General features: G+C 37.3%; 3 protein-coding genes, 1 long non-coding RNA gene and 2 pseudogenes across 6 annotated transcripts; 1 reads left to right on the top strand and 5 right to left on the bottom strand.

Moving 5' to 3' along the window:
* Window positions 1–1414: 1414 nt before the first annotated feature.
* On the bottom strand, window positions 1415–3330 carry LOC114744938 (small nuclear ribonucleoprotein SmD1a-like). The gene is made up of 4 exons (XM_028933082.1): window positions 3242–3330; window positions 3061–3137; window positions 1808–1999; window positions 1415–1694 (listed from the first exon to the last, which is right to left on the bottom strand). The coding sequence occupies exons 1-4, from the start codon at window positions 3253–3255 to the stop codon at window positions 1627–1629; spliced, it is 351 nt and encodes a 116-aa protein (XP_028788915.1). The 5' UTR covers window positions 3256–3330; the 3' UTR covers window positions 1415–1626.
* Window positions 3331–4773: 1443 nt separating this feature from the next.
* LOC114744931 (uncharacterized isomerase BH0283-like) lies at window positions 4774–6939 on the bottom strand. Of its 2 annotated transcripts, XM_028933077.1 has the most exons (7): window positions 6853–6939; window positions 6554–6775; window positions 6014–6173; window positions 5862–5920; window positions 5607–5768; window positions 5102–5185; window positions 4774–5029 (listed from the first exon to the last, which is right to left on the bottom strand). In XM_028933077.1, exons 1-7 carry the CDS (start codon window positions 6880–6882, stop codon window positions 4922–4924), a joined length of 825 nt encoding a protein of 274 aa, XP_028788910.1. In that variant the 5' UTR covers window positions 6883–6939; the 3' UTR covers window positions 4774–4921. The 2 variants fall into 2 exon arrangements, with proteins under 2 accessions (XP_028788910.1, XP_028788909.1); XM_028933076.1 differs by having other exon boundaries at window positions 5862–6173.
* On the top strand, window positions 6590–13886 carry LOC114744934 (uncharacterized). The gene is made up of 2 exons (XR_003740155.1): window positions 6590–6656; window positions 13808–13886. It is a non-coding gene; the product is annotated as an uncharacterized LOC114744934 (long non-coding RNA).
* LOC114744930 (basic 7S globulin 2-like) lies at window positions 9021–15183 on the bottom strand. 2 transcript variants are annotated; one of them, XM_028933075.1, is made up of 2 exons: window positions 15168–15183; window positions 9021–10426 (listed from the first exon to the last, which is right to left on the bottom strand). In XM_028933075.1, the coding sequence occupies exon 2, from the start codon at window positions 10185–10187 to the stop codon at window positions 9234–9236; it is 954 nt and encodes a 317-aa protein (XP_028788908.1). In that variant the 5' UTR covers window positions 10188–10426; window positions 15168–15183; the 3' UTR covers window positions 9021–9233. The 2 variants fall into 2 exon arrangements, with proteins under 2 accessions (XP_028788908.1, XP_028788907.1); XM_028933074.1 differs by lacking the exon at window positions 15168–15183 and having other exon boundaries at window positions 9021–10596.
* On the bottom strand, window positions 12326–14108 carry LOC114744933 (uncharacterized isomerase BH0283-like; annotated as a pseudogene).
* Window positions 15184–16384: 1201 nt separating the features above from the next.
* On the bottom strand, window positions 16385–18806 carry LOC114744932 (uncharacterized isomerase BH0283-like; annotated as a pseudogene).
* Window positions 18807–21736: the final 2930 nt, after the last annotated feature.

Raw genomic sequence — 21736 nt, 5'->3', positions numbered from 1 at the left:
AATAGCTAATGCTTTTAAGAAAATATATTTTGTGTGGAGCATGTCATGCTTTTAATTAATAAATAAATAAATTTTTGAGCTCGATTTAATCCCCTATTTATATTGGTCTAGCCCAGCCTGGTGTTCCTTCTAAGATGATGCCTGCACGACTCGACACTGCTCACCAACACCGTAGTGGCATGGTCCCATTGACAACGACAGGAGTATTTGCCATTCAGTAGCAAAATTTGGCGTTCAATCGGACGAGTGGACGAATTAATTAAAAGCAGCATTAGCTTGATTGCCCTCAATCAAGTTGAGATGAGCATGGGAATTGTTTCTTTTAAATAGTTTTATAGCTAAATCATCACTCTCAAGAAAAGAAACAAAACAAAACAAAGACGCTGAGGCCTGAAGAAGTGGGAGAATGGAGAACAACGCATTCATGAAAAGATAAACAGTCAAAAATGAGAGAAAATGCAGAGCACGGGAGAGAGTGGGAAGGCGGAGGTTGCTCTCTAGCTGTCACTAACTGTGATTGCAATCATATTTATGACGAACCAAACCATCCAACCAAAAAAAAAAAAAGTGTTTCTAGGGGGTTAGGAGAAAGCATATCCTATATAAACGTGACATAGGAGACGCCTATCCATTACAAACAATCAAAGAGTATAATGATAGTATCCATGTGTTGGTGGTTTTGCAATATAGCGTAGCATAAGACAACCAGGAAACACAAAAGGAAATGATGACACGAACAATTTAAATAATTACGGAGGCCACATGCAAACCTGTTCGAACATGAATGAACATGCAGGTGGAAAGAGTCCGTCTGTCCGTTGTTTGGTCATGAGCAGCAACACACACATGCTGCTCCTCTTATTTTATTGGGACAAATATAATAAAACCCTAAAGAAAGGAAATAACTCCCAATAAGTTCCAATAACAATTGAATATTTTGTCATTTTCTATATCATCACAATCTGCAATCTGCTCTGGTGTTACTGAGATTTTTTACTAATTATATTCTTTTCTTAAAATTTCAAAGCAATTTTTCCTATTTTATTCCCGTCGTGTCGCCTCATTCACCTTCCACTCACAAAACCCCAAACGCGCATCCAAAGCCGAAGCCTGCAACTGCACCAAACAAGAATCTAAAATGGAACACCTCGAGAAGCCTTCCTTAGCAAGGGCACACCGACTGTTACCATTCATTAGAAACTCAACTACAGTTGCACAGAAAATGCAAAATGACACCACTCAGAGCAAGGGCAGTCGTTCAAAATGGTTAACGTATCTCCAAACTGCAGACAGTTTACCTAGCGTTTTGCTAGCATCTCAATTACTCTCTTGGCAACATAGCCAGCGCATTGCATTGGCAACCCCCTCCTCTTACTCTCGAGTCTTAACAGAAGCCTCCCCATTTACTCAACAATTGCTGGTCAACGGCAAGGAATTATCCACTATAACACTGAAAGCACTCCGAAGAAAATAGGAACCCCCCTCTTTACCGTAAAAAATAGAAAAATCGACAAACTCAACATGAGGAATTAGCATTAACACTGCTTTGATATCCCTGATACTCCCTACAAATTCTAGCTATAACATAGGTTTACAAATGCAAGCCATAAAGACTAAATATGCAATTCAACGGCCACGTCCACGACCACGACCACGACCACGGCCTCGACCACACCCACGTCCCAAGGGCTTCCCTGGAAACAAAACAGATAATTGAAAACCATAACATATTGATACCAGCTACGATAAGCATACTCATTAGCAAGTGTCTGCATTAAATATGTTGTGACAAAATAATGTACAGTACCAGCAGTTGGCTTCTTGGGTTTCACCCTAGGTGTCTCCTCAACCAGTAAAGTCTCAAGATTCAAGCTATCAGGAAGTACGTAATAACGGATATTGTTTCCCCTTACACTGAGATGATCCAGAGTCACTGGGTTTTTCCCCTTCAATGTCAATTTGACTGTCTTTAAATGTGTATTCATACTTATGTCCACACCTGTTATAAAGCAAAAGGTGCAGAGATCAACCAATCAGTTAGAGCCTACAGAGTTCAGAGACCAGGTCAAGCACTTTATTTCAGAAATGAGGATAAAATATATATATATATATATATATATATATATTCTAGTTATAAATGATCGGGAGGTTCATCCAGACTTTATGTATGTTATGCGTCAAATTTCAATAAGAAGGTCCTCATAATAACATTCGCGCTTTCTCCAAATTTATTATTTTTTTAAAAAAAAGAACAGTAGGGATTGTGCTTCCTGCTTCATTTGCCACCTGCAACACAATGACATCTAATTATTTAGTGATTTTGAAGTCTACGAGTATGTATGGTATCTTATAACATAGCAGCTGCCCAAATTCTGAACATGACATAGCATAGGGGATTCCGCGCTTGACATGTTAGCCTCAGTGAGAAGAACTACTTAGATTCCCAGAAGAAGTGTCATGGAATGAATCGCAAGGGATGGAATGAATCATTTAAAGTGAATTGGGTCATTGTCTAGGAGTTTTTCTAATAATGGAGTGGAATGACAAGGGATGACCTGTAAAACCGTTCCCTACCATCCAAAACCACAATGTTTGAGTGCCTCTGAATTGGGGTCAAGGTGACAACGAAGTGAATAGGTGACACAAGTACCACAAACTTACAAGACAATATTAGAAAAATAATGCATACACCATTTCTCCTAGCTTTCCTGATTAATCTCTCAAACAACAGAACAACCCATGACTTGTTATTCCACTCTCTCATAAACCCTCAGTTCTCAAACAGAGCCTCAATATTTTAACTTCCAGTAATGTTTAAAGGGTACAGCAATACATTGACCGAACGCAAAACCACGGAATCCTGCAATATGCTATCGTCAATATTTTATTATGAGTAATTGTTACTTCCAGGCGCAGAATAAAATCTCCAATACAAAAGATAGGATGTCATAAACCCAAGACATAAGGTCTAGGGTTTAGCAGGAGCCCCAGTAAAATGACAATGCCATCAAATTCCGGGAAAAAGAAAGTGATGAAGGAGAAAGAGTTAATAGAAGAAACCTGTGATGGTTCCATGAACAGCAGTGCCGTTCTTGAGCTCGATTGATACCGTTTCGTTGTTTAATTTCATCAAAAACTTGCTCGTATTTTCAAATAAAGCGTTCAGCTTCTAATAAGAAAAATGGAAAAGAAACATCACACTCATTAAAGACGTATAAAAAGACTTAAGAGAGGGTGGGACCTGACGAGCTTCATGGTGGCTGTGACGAAGATGATGAGCTTCTGCACACCGCAGCGGGAGATGAGAGGTCTTGTGATTGCAGATCGCCGACGCGGGGTCAAAGCGGGATCGAGTAAACGACAGCGTATCGTTGTTTTTTGCACGGCACGTTCTTAATGTTCTCGAATTAATGGACACAAATATAAAAAAATGAAAATATTAAAATAACATTTTTAATAGTATTATTTCTGGTCTTAATTATAAGAGTTAGTTGACTAATTTGATAAGATTAAAAAAATAAGTTAAATTAGTTATTTGTAATAAATAAGTGTTGTCTTTCCTAAAATGTTTTTGATAATCAACTATATTGGCTAGAACTACTATTGTTAAAAGGACTACTTTAAAAGAAATACATAAATATGAGAGACAAAGTGAATTAGGATCTTATATTTAGGATCAAAATAAAAGTCAAACAAAATCTTATATTAAAAACGGGAGGTAGTATCATAAATGCATCTTGAAAATTTCATTCACGCAATGACGCTGAAGGAGAATAATAAGTGGTAAATCCATGAAGAAGGTGTTTGGATATCATTTTAAAAGTACTACTTCGTAAATTGAGATAATTTTTTATAAATTGAAATATACTCTTTTACATATATTTATTTTGTATATTGTAAGATTATTTTTAAAAATACGGTTTGTTTTTCTTCTTCAAACACCTCCTAAATGAAAATAATATTTACAACCCATCACTGCAGAGATAAAAGTCGCGAAACCATTGACGGAGCACTTCATCAACACTCTTCGGAGGATGGGCGAATGTCAATAAACTTTGGAATTTGAGATAAAATTATCGAAGTTGTTCCGTTGGCCACTAAATTAATGTAATATTACCTCCGATTCTAATTATAAGAGTTAGTTAACTAATCTAAAAAGATCAAATAAAGAAGTAAAGTTAGTTGTTTGTAATAAATAGATATTGTCTTTCTTAAAATACTTTTGCTAATTAAGTATATTAATTAAAACTATTATTGTTAGAAGAACTAAATTAGAAAAAAAATACATAAATATAATAGAAAAATGAATCAAAATTTTATATTTATGACTAAAATAAAAATCAAACAAGATTTTTATAAAAAATTGGAGGTAGTATTAAATTTGGCAGTGGCCTATGGTAGAAAATTGATGGGCACTTCTATATTACATAAAAAAATTTGACCGTTAATTATACCTTTTTCTTCTTCTAAAAAAATATCTTTAAATTTTAAAAGTTTAAATCAGTCTTATTTATTATACTTTAATAATAAATAACAATGCATTTGTCATTCTTAATTTGAAAATTTGAAATTTTAGAGATATTTTCTTTAGGATTTTTTCTTATTTTAAATTTTCCATTTTGCAATCCCTTATGAATAACACTTGATTGAATATGAGATAGATAAATAAAAATGATACACTTAATAAAAGTGAATTTAAATTTTCATTTTTTTTTAAGATGATACTATCAATAATTTAATTTTTTTTTATATGAAGACAAATTTATTTGTTTATATCAATAATTTAACTAACAGTGAGTTAGTTAGCTAGAGGGAGTATATTGGTAAAATAAAACACAAGTGGTCACATCAATTCATCAATGGTAAAACTAAAAACGACATCTTTTTTTATTGAGAAAAAAGAAACAGCATAAAAACAGGACTAAACTGTAATGCATCCTTCCATCACTTTAATAGCTTTCCCTCGCAACAGCACCCTTTGGCTCTGCTCATCAACATGAATGTTGAGAACTCCACCTCTTGATGATGCCTGCTCCCATATAATATAAGGAGTCAACACAACAATCACATAGATAGCCCTAACGTAACGAATGAAGAGTACCTGATAAGCATTGAAATCCAGCTTCCCCAGTTTCTTGCTCCAATAAGATGCTAGAGCACAATGTGCACTCCCACAAACAGGATCCTGAAAGCAAATGCAAGTGACACGCCATTATCTCGTTACTTTTGTTTTATCGCCTAGGAATTTAATGGACGTTAAGGTTTTGATTTCTATAGTATTTTTCCTTTCTGGTAGGTTAACCAACAACATGTTGTGATGTAGATACCAACAAGAAACCTTGTATCACTAGTCTCAGGTACAAATTTTATTGCATAGTTTACTCAAATTTTGAATTAAACATGTTCAGGCCAAAATCAGACGAGGCGCCAGCTGTGTGACAAAGAGCAGAGCAGCATCTATGAGGCGGCAAATAAAAAATTAAACGGAGAGGGGTGGGGCGGGACACAATTTAGGAAATAAAGCATTAGAAAAAATGCATCATTATTTGAGCTTAAAATAAACCATGACTAAATCGATTATTCATAGTCATATCTCAGCCATTTACCTCATTGATTCCGGCTTTTGGGCAGAAGAATCTGCTGTAGAAGTCAAATCCTGAGTCCGAAGGAGCAACGGCAGTGACAATTATCCCTCTTCCAGGACATTTTACTATAGCATCAAATTGCGGCTTCAATTCTATGACAGATTTCCCAGATGTGACTTCCACCTACAAGGCACTCAAATATGTTTGATAAGGGAAAAGATAGAAGCATGATTAATATGCAATCAAAGAAAGGAAGAGAACAAATTTAGGAATAACCAATAGGTCGTCTCCGATGGTTGTCCTCTTTATTTCAACAATGGGAGCACCCTCTAACACTGCCGAAATTAATGAAGCATCAACAGAATGAAATTCCGTGGGAGGGTCAACAGGAAAATCCAATTCAATGTAATATCTGTCTTGGTTTTCACCATTTTCCAAGTCAGAGGCACAAGCGATGCTGATATCTGGTATTTTTTTAGCAGTTAACACTCCAGATAACGTCACAAATTCCACGATATTGGAAGCCACTAACCCTGAAGAAAAGAGTGTGTGTGCAGCAGCTAATGTAGCATGGCCACAAAGTTTAACCTGCGAAATTGTTAACGCTAAACTCGCCATCAAGCACTTTAGGACTGAGAGATATGCCACAAATCATGCTTAATTTGTGAACAGTTTCGGCCTAAACCAAAAAGATCAAGAAACAAACTTGAGTGGCATACTAAATGAATCGTGTAGCTTAAAGAATGCCGAATAATACATGTTGAAACGAAAGCCATCGATTATCACGAATATATTCAGCCTTCAAAGTCATTCCTCAATTTAGACATGAATAAACTCAGATCACTACTACGCAATAGAGGAAGCATTAACTGCGTGAGACCATTCCCATATCAAATCCGCATATACAATCACAGAAGAGCTATTTTACTGTGATATATTCGGTAATTAAGTTGCTCTCGAAATCTTACCTCAAAGACGGGAGTGAACCATCTAAGATGGAAACGAGGATTAGAGCTTGCATTAGTCGAGTTGGCGGGGCTCTCTGACTCAGCAATTCGAGTCAAGTAGCAGGTCTCGGAGATATTGAACTCACAGGCTACCGCTTGCAACCACTTCTCGTCCCTCTCTTCATCTAAAAGACACACTGCTGCGGGATTGCCCTTGAAAGGCGACTCGGTGAAGGCGTCCACCTATTTATCAATACAGAGAGAAGCTGTTCACGATAATGCACAACAAACACATAGACACAGTGAAATAAGAAACATACCAGCCAATATTTGACGGGTTTCTTTGCCATTGACGGAGAGAGAGAAGATTTTTCGATCGACAGAAGGAAAGGTCAACCCCCAGACACCCACCCCAGTTGTTGTTCATCCACCTGGTCATTTTATGCAGTGCCTGTTCGCGCTTGCGAGGAAAGATGGTTTGGTGGCTTTGGGCTGCCTTGGGATCTGGGCTTTGCAGCTTCTTTTCTTTTGTTTTTTGGGGGCCCGGGGGGGAGTCGTGGGCTCTTTGTACTCACAAAAACAGAAAAAGAAACTTTCACCATTGCTCAGAACTAGAGCCGGTAATACGGGCTGGGCCCGCGGGCCCAGCCCGCCAGCCCGCCAAAAAAGGCGGGCTTGGGTTGATGTTTTCTCAGTCCGCCACGGTGCGGGCTACTCTAGCCCGCACCGCTTTTGGCTCGCTCCGCCGCGGGCTAACCCGCCAGCCCGCTTTTTTTTTTTTTTTTTTTTACTTTTTCTGATTTTTAATACATTATATAATATAGTTAGATGATTTTGACCATTAAATTTCATATGGACATTACCTTATCCATATCATTATATATATAATTAATTAAGCACTTCATATATATGTATGGTTATATGAAGAGCACTATCCATCTTTTATTTTTATATCTATTTGTCGTTAGTATGCACGGCTTCATAAGATTAGATAAATATGTGATTTTCATATAGTCATACATACACACACATAAAAGATTTACTTAATTAATTTGGATAAGAAAACTAGTTAAATTAATTATTTATAAAAAATATATATGTTAGTTTTTCTTAAATTTCTTCTAATATTATAAATTAATTCTCTTTTTTTTTATTATGATCCATTACTCAAGTTTAAAACTCAGAGCCTAATTTCAACATTTTAAATTAAGCTTAACTCATACTAATATAATAAATTTAAAAAAAAAATTTAGGCGGGCTCGGGCTGGCAAAATGCCAGCCCGCCAAGGTGCGGGCTACTTCAGCCCGCACCGTATTTGGCCCGCACCGCGGCGAGCTGGCCCGTATCCGCACCGCCAGCCCGCTTTCCCAGGTCTACTCAGAACTTTGCTTGATTAGAACTACATCTCAAAAATTTCAAGATTTCCTGCTATATTTAACCGTACAAAATTTCTTTTGATTTTAATAATTCTTATTTTTTTGTTTCTAAATTCTTGATATGCCTCTTTTATGAAATGTTATATTGATGATACATACAAGCATAGTAACCTTAAAAACTATGCACTGACAAATAATGAAGACGGTAAGCAGTGACTTGGAAAGATCATCACAAAAAAAAAAATTCGTAGTTACGCATAGGGCTGCTTACAAGACGGATTGGGACCGGAAAAGACCCGTCCCGGTTCAGTCCCAATGAACAATAACAGGACAGAAAAGCTGTCCCATGTCTCGGCCCGTCTCGGGGTTGTCCCGGTCCCGGTCAGGACGGGACGGGACCAGGATGTCCCGAAGTTTTTTTTTTTAATTTTTTAATTTTTTAATAAAATCTGATTTTTTAATTATATTTTTTTGGGCTTAAACCGTATAAAAACATCTTTTTATTTTCTATTTTATTTGTTTGGGCACTCTTAAACAAAAACCCAAAATATTATATATAATAGTCATTAAAAACTCTAAACAAAAGCTTTTAACACAATAAAAATTTGCTAAAAATTCTAATCATCAATAATCTCAAATCATTAACAAATATAAAAATTCTAAATAAATATATCCATAGTTCCATACAATAGTCTCAAATCTTAAAAAAATGAAAAAAAATGATATTATATAAATAGGATAAAAAATTTTAAAAATTAAAAAAAAAAGGGACCGGGACCGGGACGGGAGGACCCCCGTCCCATGTCCTGTCCCGTCCCGGTCCCTTTTTTCTCCTGTCTCGAAAAATTTTGGGACGGGTCTGTCCCGTCCCAATAAGACCGGGATCGGAACGGACTGACCGGGACGGACCGGCGTTGAACACCCCTGATTATGTACCAGAATCGCACAAGTAAGGTTTATTTACCAACTCTGATCCTGTATATATCACTTTTTAGAAAATAATCGATTATGAATTTTTACCTTACATGAAAAAATGGCTAGTTAATTATTTTCTTTTAATTTTACCTTTTTGTAATTTTTTAACAAATAAGATAAGAGGTCGAATACATTGTGAATTAAAGAAGTTTATTCTTTTAAGATAGTATCAATAATTTAACTATCCGAAAATTCATTCTTATTACTCCTTCCCATTTAAGCCGTGGGGTACGGAGAGTAGACAACTATTGACAGTAAGTCTATTTATTGTGATGTCAAGAAAGAGGAAGATATATCCGTATGCGCGTTATTCAAAGTCCGAATTCTGATGGTGGCGGAGAAGGGCGGTTCATGGGGCGGAGGTGAAGTTGAAGTTTGCACACGTGGTCATCCTTCCAAAGAGCAGAGAGCTGAATCCCAATCTAGAAGAAGCCAAATCAAACTGCAGAAGATTGTTCTCCAACTGATACCCTCCTATCACAATTGAAGTCCTCGGGTTGTCACCTCCATTCACTACTCCAAGACACAGCACATCGTTGCTCACCTGCACCATCGAGTTCGCTCCAAAAATGAACCAACTCACGTTATTCTTCAGCACAAGCTCGATGGTCGGCACCGCCGCACCCAGCCGCGTGCTTCCCACGTTGTCTCTACCGAAGCACACTTCGAAGGGAGCCACACCACCTACCCTGGTGATGTTCCTAGCAGCCGAAGCATTGATAAATGCCTCTGTCACCGCCTTGAAGGTCGAGGCCTCCAAAACTGTGTATGGGTTCACCGTACTTATCTTAGTCCCGCCAAAGCCTTCCTTGTTGATGGACAGCAAAGTGCTGTTGATGTTGGGCACAACTTTTTGGTCGATATTGATGGATTTGACTCCGATGAAGTACTCAGACGAGGGCTGTCCCTGTGTGAAAGCGGAAGCTGTGCTTACTGGGTTGACGATGAGTGGTGTGTAAGTGAGCGATTGAGCGGCGTTCACGTTCGGAAGAAAAACGTAGGGGCCGTCTCCAAAGAAAACAACACCTTTCGAACTGGACGCGAGGCAAATGGCGAATTTCCTGTGAAAGCTAAAAGCGGAGGCGAATTGAGAAGGAAAAGCGATTTTGGTTCTACCAAGACCGGCCATGCCCAATACTCCTCTGGCGAGGCCGTTCAATAAGAAAGTGGGTGCACATGAGAATATGAAGCGGGAAACGGTGACATTTCGACCAGGGTTGAATCCGTTCGTGGACTGGAGGGACACGACGTCTTGGGCGACCTCGCCGCCGGTGGCGGTGCGGGTAACGGTGTTGTCCGGCATTACGCCGCAGGTGTTGTTATTACAGCCTGGCCTGGGAGGCGAAAAGCATTCGCCGCATCCGGAGGCGTCGGCGAGGGAGCACTGGGCGGAGTTGCAGCGTGCAGGGCGGTAGGTGGAGGAGGTGTAGTTCTGGTCGCAATCGACCCAGAGGAATTGGCCGCCGAGATCAAGGACGAGGTTCACGGGGACGAGTGGGGTTCTCTGGTGAATTTGAGTAACGTACTGGAGAGTGGAGGCATCTTTAGTGACGGGAATTACAAGGGCCTTGGGCCTGAAAGAGGATTGAGCAAAACATGAAGAAGGAGCAATAAAGAGCAGAAAAAGGACGAGGTATTGAAAGCTGGAAGCCATGTGGGACGGAGGAAGGAGGAAGGAGGAAGCAAGCTAGTTCATCTGAGAAATGGCGTGGCTGGATCCTCTATTTATAATAACAAATAATAATGTAGTTGTAGTAAATTCCGCGAGGGCTGCCTCTTTTGAATGTCATCGCAAAGAGATGTGGTGCTGCACAGATAACAACGAGCATTGAGTCAATTTTTATCATTTTTATTTTTCAGTCAGACAAAGCAGGCTGAGCTCATCTGACAAGTAACATCCAGAAAGTGGGTCCCACGATTATATTTGATTTCAGTAGTTGGCATGCAATGCAATCGCAAACCATTGTTGTCTTTGCACAATCCATGCTCATTTAAATTTATTAATATTTTTCCGTTAACTTGCTCCATGCGTGCAAGACATTTGCAATTCCGTAGAAGAACAGGCAATAGAAAAATTAAATTATAATTAAATGATCCACCAAAAATTATAATTAAACGATTCTATTTTTAGAAGTGCTAAGTGAAAATTTAAAGCATCTGGAAGGTGTTAACAGATATGTGTGTGTGTGTGTGTGGATATGTGGCAAAAATCAACTTGATATAATAAGCTTTGGTTTTTGTTAATCGGCAGATCATGTTTGGCACTATTTCAAAGGAAGCGGCATAAATCGTTATTTAGTACAAGTTGTGGCGAGGTTTGCAGGAATGGCAAATATTTACTATCATCCAAGATTGCTTGATGTGGCTTTCATCTAGAATTAAGTTAGCCAGCCATGGCCACCCCACCCCGCGAACGAAGATTTGCATATATCTTATCCCCTTGTTATGCATATTAAAACAAAATACAAAATGTGATGGTCAGAGGAATGAATTTAATGTACATTTTAAACTAATGATTGATTGATTTAGTGGGACCAAGCCAGAGTATTAGCACGAAACGTTGTTGATGAGCAGATGAAGCTAGACTGCCCAGATTTCTCTTGATCCTCAGATTAAGAAAGGGTTTATTATTATAAAACTCGTGCACGCAAGTAGAAGAGGAAGAATATCGATTCAAAACGTTGAGGCTCAACCCCAGGGTTTGAAAATGACAGCTAGATTATCACCGGCATTCCATCTTATTTACGCCGACCTCAGAGTCTATAGCACATTGCTTTTGACCCAAAAAGGATCAACGCGTCGCTTTGAGATGTTCCAGGCCCCGGAATTGAAGTTCCTGACGCCTTTCTACTTCTCTGGAGACAGCAGGACAAAGCTACTTTGTTAATAAAGAAAGGGCATCTAAGCGAAATGGGTAATCTCGTGTTGACATCCATGAGTTTGGATGAAGCGTACCCTTTTTAATTTTTTAATTTTCATCGTTCTTTAGTTATTTTATTAATAAAGAAGAGGCATTTTCATTTTGCATAACATAAAAATTTTATCTTTTTGTCCCTTAAAAACACCAGCTTCAAGAAATAAATAAGCCCTCCAACGTCAAAGGATCCATGCTCCCATTTAAAACACGGGCTGACTTTTTCCTATTGGCACATAACCCACTAGAACTTACATCTAATTATTATTATTTTAATTTGTAAAATTCGGAAAAAAGCACGGCACTTTTTATAGGATAAGGGTGCAACCGCACAAGTACAAGTAACAGAATTTCCTGACAATCATGAAGACCCAACCTACATTCGGCAACTCTTATGCTACCTCCGTGGGAAAATAAATTCTCCCACGTCAGATGAAAATTTGATTTCCAAGTGATTCCGACTAATCGCATGGGTTAAAAATAAATGAAAAGATCAGTGAGACGAAGGATGAGGGAGGCAGACATATTACACAACATTGAATAGCATCGCAAGAGTTTAAAACCTTGAATTCAGTTGCAGTGGGTCGTGTTATCTAAAACATTTATTAATGTTAAATTACACTCTATTTGCAAACCAAAAACAGGACTAAACTAGAATACATCCTTCCATCACTGTAACAGCTTTCCCTCGCAACAGCACCCTTTGGTTCTGCTCATCAAGATGGACGTTGAGAACTCCACCTCTTGATGATGCCTGCTCCCATATAATATAAAGAGTCAACACAACAATCACATAGATAACTCCATCATAACGACAAAAGAGTACCTGATAAGCATTGAAATCCAACTTCCCCAGTTTCTTGCTCCAATAAGGTGCTAAAGCACAATGTGCACTCCCGCCAACAGGATCCTGAAAGGAAATGCAAGTGACACGCCAGTATCTCATTACTTTTGTTTTATTATCTAGGAATCTAATGGATGTTAGGTTTTGCTTTCTATAGTATCTCTTCCTTTCTGGTAGATTAACCAATAACATGTCATAACAATAGAGGGGAAGGGAAAAAAACTGATCTCACTAGTCTCAGGTAAAAATTTTAGTGCATAGTGTGACCCAAAATTTTGAATTAAACATGTTTAATGCTAACCACAAGAAAAAATCAGACAAGGCGCCAGCTAGATGACAAACAGCAGAGCAGAAATTTTTTTTTCTTTTTTTTGGCCCGGGGGGGGGGAATGGGGGAAACAATTTAGGAAATAATGCGTCATTATTTGAGCTTAAAATAAACCATGACTTAAACTATTATACATAGCTATATCTCAGCTATTTACCTCATTGATTCCGCTCTTTGGGCAGAAGAATCTGCTGTAGAGGTCAAACCCTGAGTCCGGAGGAGCAACGGCAGCGAGAATTATCCCTCGTCCAGGACATTTTAATATAGCATCAAATCGGGCTTAAATTCTATGACAGATTTCCCAGACGGGACTTCCACCTGCAAGGCATGAGAAGCCTAAACTCAAACATGTCTGATACGGGAAAAGATAGAACTTGATTACCATGCGATCAAAGAAAGGAAGAGAACAAATTCAGGAATTACCAATAGGTAATTTCCAACGGATGTCCTCTTTATTTCAACTATAGAAGCACCCTCTAAGGCTGCCGAAATTTCTGAAGTCTCAGTGGAGTGAAATTCTGTGGGAGGGTCAGTAGGAAAATCCAATTCAATGTAATATCCGTCTTGATTTTCGCCATTTTCCAAGTCAGAGGCACAAGCGATGCTAATATCTGGTATTTTTTTAGCAGTCAACACTCCAGATAACGTCACAAATTCCACGATATTGGAAGCCACTAAACCAGAAGAGAAGAGTGTGTGTGCAGCAGCTAATGTAGCATGGCCACAAAGTTCAACCTACAAAAGTGCGCCGATTTTGCTAACGATAAACTTCGCATCAAGCACTTTATGACCAAGCTGGCGGGGCTCTCTGACTCAGCAATTCGAGTCAAGTAGCAGGTCTCGGAGATATTGAACTCACGGGCTACCGCTTGCAGCCACTTCTCGTCCCTCTCTTCATCTAAAAGACAGACTGCTGCGGGGTTCCCCTTGAAAGGGGACCCGGTGAAGGCGTCCACCTATTTATCAATACAGAGAGAAGCCATTCACGCTAATGCATAACGACCACAGATACAGTGAAATAAGAAACATACCAGCGAATACTTGACGGGTTTCTTTGCCATTGATGGAGAGATAAAAAAAATTTCTACCGAAAGAAGGAAATGTCAACTCCAGACACCCTCCCGAGTTGTCGTTAATCATCGGCTTGGCGATATTATTTAGTACCTAACGCTACTGATGCGGTTATGACTTACTGTACAAGGCAGTCCGTCCTGGTTGGGCATGGTCTGGCGTCTTGGCCTTCGTCAGGATCTGGGCATGGTAGCTACTGAACACAAAACAACAGAGATGGGCCTAGCCCTCTTTGTCCTCACTAAATAAATAAATAAGTAAAATCTCAGGAAAAAGGCTGTTCCAACTTTCAAGGAAAAATGATATAAAAAAAATTAAAAATTATAATATCTTAGTTCAGAAACCTAAGAAGTTAAAATCTCATAGGAGAAAGTGATACCGAATTTGGTTTTTTGTAAATACAGCCAAATAATTAAAATACCCTTGTATTAGATTTTTTGAAGAAAAAAAGCTAACAAATTTGTCATTTATCAGTATATTTTTTGTCATTAGGTGTTCAACACTTGTAATTGTCAATTCACAACTTATTAAATAATTTGTCATTGTCATTTAATAACTTATTAATAAATAACTTGTCATTACTAGTATATTTCTTCTCATTTGCTGTTTAACACTTGTGATTGTCAGCTTATAACTTGTTAATAAACTTTTTAATATAAGGGTTTTTTTTCATTTAATTATATTTGTAAAATACCAGATCAAACGTCACTTCCTCCCTTAAAATTTTAGCCTCTTAGATGGTTGAATTGAAATATTATAATTTCTAAACTTTTTTTATGTCATTTTTTCTTTTTCTTTTGCCCACAAAAAAATTCTTGATATGTTTCTGCTATACTCACTCAGTATGCCGCAAGAAATGCTTAAAATGTTACATAAATGATGTTTATAGCCGTTGAAAATTAAATTATCATCCACGACTCTTGAATCGGGCACTTAATGCTGATTTGTTCCTAGTTGGATCGTGCTGGGGCTCACGCATTATCTATCAATTCGGGCATAGTAGCCTTGTAAACACCAGAGATGGTGATGTGCTTAATCTTTTTTTTTTTTTCTGGCGATACATGTGCTTAATCCTTCATCAGTCTTTTTTTTTTTTAAACCAGAATTTTGGCATTTAAAAAAAATCCTTTATTGGTCGTTCTTCATGTGCCTGATTGATTTGGTTCGAGCACTGTTCAAACCATTAAGATGGTACAAAATATTGAAAATATAATGAGGGAATTGAGAATGAGATTAAAAATATGTTAAAAGAATATTTAATATAGATGATTTATTGTTATTTAGAATTGGACAAGTTCATATATATGTAATTGGGGAATATCACGATTGAAGAATATCATAGAAAGAGGTGGTATTTTCCGATCACACCTATATGAAATTACTTAATTTTATATAATAAAAAATTATTCATACTAAATACTTATTTTCAAACCCGACAGCTAAATTGTCACCGGCATTCCATCTTATATATGCCGACCGTGTGTAGCCTCAGAGTCCATACCACTTTACTTTTGACCCAAAAGGGCTCAACGCACTGCACAAAGCGACGTCGCTTTGAGATGTTCCAGGCGCCGGAATTAAAGTTCCTGACGTTTCTACTTCTCTAGAGACAGCAGGACAAATCTACTTTGTTAATAAAGAAAGGGCATCTAAGCGAAATGGGCAATCCCGTGTTGACATCCATGAGTTTGGATGAAGCTTACCCTTTTTAAGTTTTTAATTTTCATCGTTCTTTCGTTATATTTAAAAATGCTCCCATTTAAAACACGAGCTGACTTTTTCGGCTCATAACTTGCTAGAACTTACTACCTCCGATTCTAATTATAAGAGCTAATTAATTAATTTGAGTAGATTAAAAAAACAAGTTAAATTAGTTATTTGTAATAAATATGTATTGTCTTTCTTAAAATATCCTTACTAATCAAGTGTGTTAGTTAGAATTATTATTATTAAAAGGATTATCTTGAAAAAAAATACACAAATACTAGAGACAGTGAATTGGAATCTTATATTTAGGATCAAAATAAAAATCAAATGAAATCATATATTAAGAACAAGAGGTAGTATATCTAATTACTATTTTTTTAATTTTTGAAATTCGGAAAAAAGCACGGAACTTTTTATAGGATAAGGGTGCAACCGTACAAGTACAACTAACAGAATTTCTTCACAATCATGAGGACTCAACGTCCATTCGGCAACTCTTATGCTACCTCCGTGGGAAAACAAATTCTCCCACGTTAGATGAAAATTTGATTCCCAAGTGATTCCGACTAATCGCATATTCGCATGGGTTAAAATAAATGAAAGATCAGTGAGACGAAGGATGAGGCAGGTAGAATATTGTCTCAGAATGCACGACATTTCGTCTTCCTATCGCTTATCCAATTTGAATTACTTCCCAGACCCTTTACATTGACAAAAATCATCCGCTTTCCCGGTGGCGGGATTAGAAGTAGCCATGACAGGTTTATAGGCAAGTTTTACTATGAGAGTATAAGTAAGTCGGGCATTACGAGGACGAGAAGGACACGCACCAGAATCAGAGTGGTTTCATCTTCATCCACTCCGCTCTCCTAAGAAGGTCCACCGTACTACACAACATGGAATAGCATCACAAGAGTTTAGAACCTCAAATTCAGTTGCAGTGAGTCGTGTTATCTGACACATTTATTAATGTTAAATTATACTCTATTTGCACACCAAAAACAGGACTAAACTAGAATACATCCTTCCATTACTGTAACAGCTTTCCCTCGCAACAGCACCCTTTGGTTCTGCTCATCAAGATGGATGTTGAGAACTCCACCTCTTGATGATGCCTGCTCCCATATAATATAAAGAGTCAACACAATAATCACATAGATAACCCTAACGTAACGAATAAAGAGTACCTGATAAGCATTGAAATCCAACTTCCCCAGTTTCTTGCTCCAATAAGGTGCTAAAGCACAATGTGCACTCCCGCAAGCAGGATCCTGAAAGGAAATGCAAGTGACACGCCATTATCTCATTACTTTTGTTCTATTATCCAGGAATCTAATGGATGTTAGGTTTTGCTTTCTATAGTAGCTCTTCCTTTCTGGTAGATTAACCAATAACATGTCATAACAATAGAGGGGGGGGGGGAACTTATCTCACCAGTCTCAGGTAAAAATTTTATTGCATAGTGTGACCCAAAAATTTGAATTAAACACGTTTAATGCTAACCACAAGCCAAAATCAGACAAGGCGCCAGCTAGATGACAAACGGCAGAGCAGCAATTTTTTTTGGCCCCGGGGGGGGGAGTTGGGGGAACAATTTAGGAAATAATCCGTCATTATTTGAGCTTAAAATAAACCATGACTAAAACTATTATACATAGCTATATCTCAGCTATTTACCTCATTGATTCCGTCCTTTGGGCAGAAGAATCTGCTGTAGAAGTCGAATCCTGAGTCCGGAGGAGCAACGGCAGCGAGAATTATCCCTCTTCCAGGACATTTTAATATAGCATCAAATCGTGGCTTAAATTCTATGACAGATTTCCCAGACGGGACTTCCACCTGCAAGGCATGAGAAGCCTAAACTCAAACATGTCTGATACGGGAAAAGATAGAACTTGATTACCATGCGATCAAAGAAAGGAAGAGAACAAATTCAGGAATTACCAATAGGTAATTTCCAACGGATGTCCTCTTATTTCAACTATAGAAGCACCCTCTAAGGCTGCCGAAATTTCTGAAGTCTCAGTGGAGTGAAATTCTGTGGGAGGGTCAGTAGGAAAATCCAATTCAATGTAATATCCGTCTTGATTTTCGCCATTTTCCAAGTCAGAGGCACAAGCGATGCTAATATCTGGTATTTTTTTAGCAGTCAACACTCCAGATAACGTCACAAATTCCACGATATTGGAAGCCACTAAACCAGAAGAGAAGAGTGTGTGTGCAGCAGCTAATGTAGCATGGCCACAAAGTTCAACCTACAAAAGTGCGCCGATTTTGCTAACGATAAACTTCGCATCAAGCACTTTATGAATGACAGATATGGCGCAAATCATGCTTAATTTTTTAGCAGTTCTGGCTTAGACAAAATCCAGAAACAGACTTGAATGGCATACTAAATGAATCATGTGGCCCAAGGAATGCCAAACAATACTTGTTGAAACGAAAGCCATAATTATCATGAACCAATTCAGTCTTCAAAGCTATTGCAAAATTGGCACACCAATAAACTTAGATCACTCCTATGCGACAGAGGGATCGTTAACTGCGTGAGACGATTCCCATATCAAATCCGCATATACAATAACAGGAGCTATTTTAAAACGATCTATTTAGTAATTAAGAAGCTCTATAAAATTTACCTCGCAGACGGTAGTGAACCATCTAAGACGGAAACGAGGATTAGAGCTTGCACTGACCAAGCTAGCGGGGCTCTCTGACTCAGCAATTCGAGTCAAGTAGCAGGTCTCGGAGATATTGAACTCACGGGCTACCGCTTGCAGCCACTTCTCGTCCCTCTCTTCATCTAAAAGACAGACTGCTGCGGGGTTCCCCTTGAAAGGGGACTCGGTGAAGGCGTCCACCTATTTATCAATACAGAGAGAAGCCATTCACGCTAATGCATAACGACCACAGATACAGTGAAATAAGAAACATACCAGCGAATACTTGACGGGTTTCTTTGCCATTGATGGAGAGATAAAAAAAATTTCGATCGAAAGAAGGAAAGGTCAACTCCAGACGCCCTCCCGAGTTGCCGTTAATCATCATTTATGTACCTAATGCTTCCGCTGATGCGGTTGTAACTTACTGTCCAAGGCAGTCCGTCTCTCTCTGGGCACCGGATTCGTGCTTGCGAGGAAACGTGGTCAGGCGTCTTGGGCTTCCTCAGGGTCTGCGCTTGGTAGCTACTGAAAACAAAACAACAGAGATGGGCCTAGCCCTCTTTGTCCTCACTAAATAAATAAAATCCCGGAAAAACTTCATTTTTTCTTGAAAAAATGACATAAAAAAAGTTAAAAATTATAATATTTCAATTTAGATACTTAAAAAGTCAAAATCTCATTGGAGAAAGTGATATCTGATTTGGTATTTTATAAATATAGTCAAATGACTAAAATACCCCTATATTAGATTTTTTAAAGAAAAAAAACTACCAAATTTGTCATTGTCAGTGTATTTTTTGTTATTAGTTGTTCAACACTTTTTATGGTCAATTCACAACTTATTAATAAATAATTTTTCATTGCCAGTTCATAACTTATTAATAAATAACTTATTATTGTCAATATATTTCTTCTCATTTGCTGTTTAACACTTATTATTGCAGTTCACAACTTGTTAATAAATTCTTTGATACAAGGAATTTTTTTTATTTAACTATATTTGTAAAGTACCAGATCAAGCTTCACTTCCTCCCTTAAAATTTTGGCCTCTTAGATGTCTAAATTAAAATATTGTAATTTTTAACCTTTTTTTTTACGTCATTTTTTCTTTTTCTTTTGCCCACAAAATTTTATTTCACCTTTGCTCAGCTTTTCTTAACGATAACCATGTCTCAAAAATTTCAAGATTTCCGGCGATTTAGCCCTACAGCTACAGCATATTTCTTTTGATTTTTAATAATCCGAATGTTTTTCTAAATTCTTGATGTGTTTCTTCTATACTCACTCAGTTTGCCGCAAGAAATGCTTAAAATGTTACATAAATGATATTTATAGCCGTTGAAAATTAAATCATCATCCCCGACTCTTGAATCAGGCACTTAATGCTGATTTGTTCCTAGTTGGATCGTGCTCGGGCTCACGCATTATCTATCAATTCGGTCATAGTATCCTTGTAAACACCAAAGATGATGATCTGCTTAATCCCTTTTTTTTAGTGATAGCTGTGCTTAATCCTTCATCAGTCTTTTTTTAAACCAGAATTTTGGCATTAAAAAAATCCTTTATTACTTATTCTTCATGTGCTTGGTTGATTTGGTTTGAGCACTGCCCAAATCATTAAGGTCCCGTTTGGTACGAAGCATTGAAAATAATGAATGGGGATTGTGATTGTAATTTAAAAAAATTATTAAAATAGTTTTTAGCATGAATACTTGTTACATGGGATTAGGCAAACCTATAGAGGTGGGATTGGGGAATACCACTTTCCCCCATGGTATTCCCCAATCCCACACACGAGTTTGGCTAATCCTATATAACAAGCGATCTCTTGTGTTAAATATTCTTTTAATAGATTTTCTTAATCCTAACCCCAATCCCAATCACAATCCCTATTCCTAATTTTCAATGCTTCCTTCCAAACGGGGCCTAAGGTCATACGAAATATTGAAAATATAATGAGGGGTAAAGATTGAGAATGAGATTAAAAAATATGTTAAAAGAGTGTTTAGTATAGGTGATTTATTGTTACTTAGGATTGGACAGATTCATATATGTGTAATTGAAGAATATCACGATTAAAGAACGCCTTGAAGAGAAGTGGTATTTTTCAACTACACCTATATGGAATTGCCTAATTTCATGTAATAAGAAATTACTCATACTAAATACTTTTTAATTTTTTTAAATCACAATCTCAACCTCTCATTTCAATGATTCGTACCAAACAGAATCTAAGAGCTCGTCCTAGAGCAATTAAGAAAATAGATCTTTCTTTAATTATTCTTGGTAGTACAATATATGTTTAAAAAAATATATTGTTTTTTTTTTAAAATATATTGTTTTTCTAACATTAAATTTTAGGCTTAAATACAAAAAACACTCCTCAACTTTTAATTAGTTCTCATCACCTCCCTAACCTTTAAAAGTTTAAATTAAGGATCCTGATATTTCATGTTTTGATTATTGACTCCTCTACCATTAAAATTACCGTTAAAGTTAATGATTTTCCCTATATCATAGTTTTTATTATACCATATCATTTAAGAAAATAATATTTGAATTAACATGTAATTTTAAATATTTTTATAATTGAAATGAAATACTTAAAAATAGAACAAACTTCAAAAAATATTTAAATATTTACTTGATCATGTGTATTTAATTAAAAAAACTTAAAATTACACGTTGAATGCCAGCAAATATTTTTTTTAAATCATTTGACATATAATAAAAAATATAAAAATTATGACATGTCAAAATTATTAACTTTAATGACAATTTTAGCTGGAGGAGAGCTGATAATCAAAACATAAAATATCAGAATATTTAATTTAAATTTTTGAAGGTTAAAAGAGTGACATGCAACTGACTTAATATTGAGAGGAGTTTTAAATTCATGGGAATTTTATATTTTGGTGAACTGTTTGTTTTATGACTTTATCGTGTGCACTATCTCTGTCATTATCCATATGGTGCGGCCATCCTCAGCTTCTAGATCGCGATTACTAGAGTAGTCGTAGAGCCTCACTAGCTAGGCCACCCAACGAATGTATTATATTTTCTTTATCGTGTTCACTCTCATGCCTCGATTCGACTTAATCCAAAGTACCAAGCAGCGAATTAGGCCGCACTTGCTTGTCTTTTATCTTTAGCCACACAAGCATGCCAATCATTTTCAAACTATTCAGATATCTTCCCCCTTTCACTCTCATCACTACAGCCAAACCTTGGATACTGCAAATCTGTTTTTATACGCTTGGTTAAGAATTGCATCTCCGGCCAAGATCTGGTCAAACGTAAGAGCTAGCGAGCACATATTCCTGGG

This window comes from Neltuma alba, unplaced genomic scaffold (genome assembly GCF_004799145.2).
Source record: "Neltuma alba isolate B1F8T4 unplaced genomic scaffold, ASM479914v2 tig00004490_pilon, whole genome shotgun sequence".
Taxonomy (NCBI): Eukaryota; Viridiplantae; Streptophyta; class Magnoliopsida; order Fabales; family Fabaceae; genus Neltuma; species Neltuma alba.
This window is presented reverse-complemented; position numbering and strand designations above follow the sequence as displayed.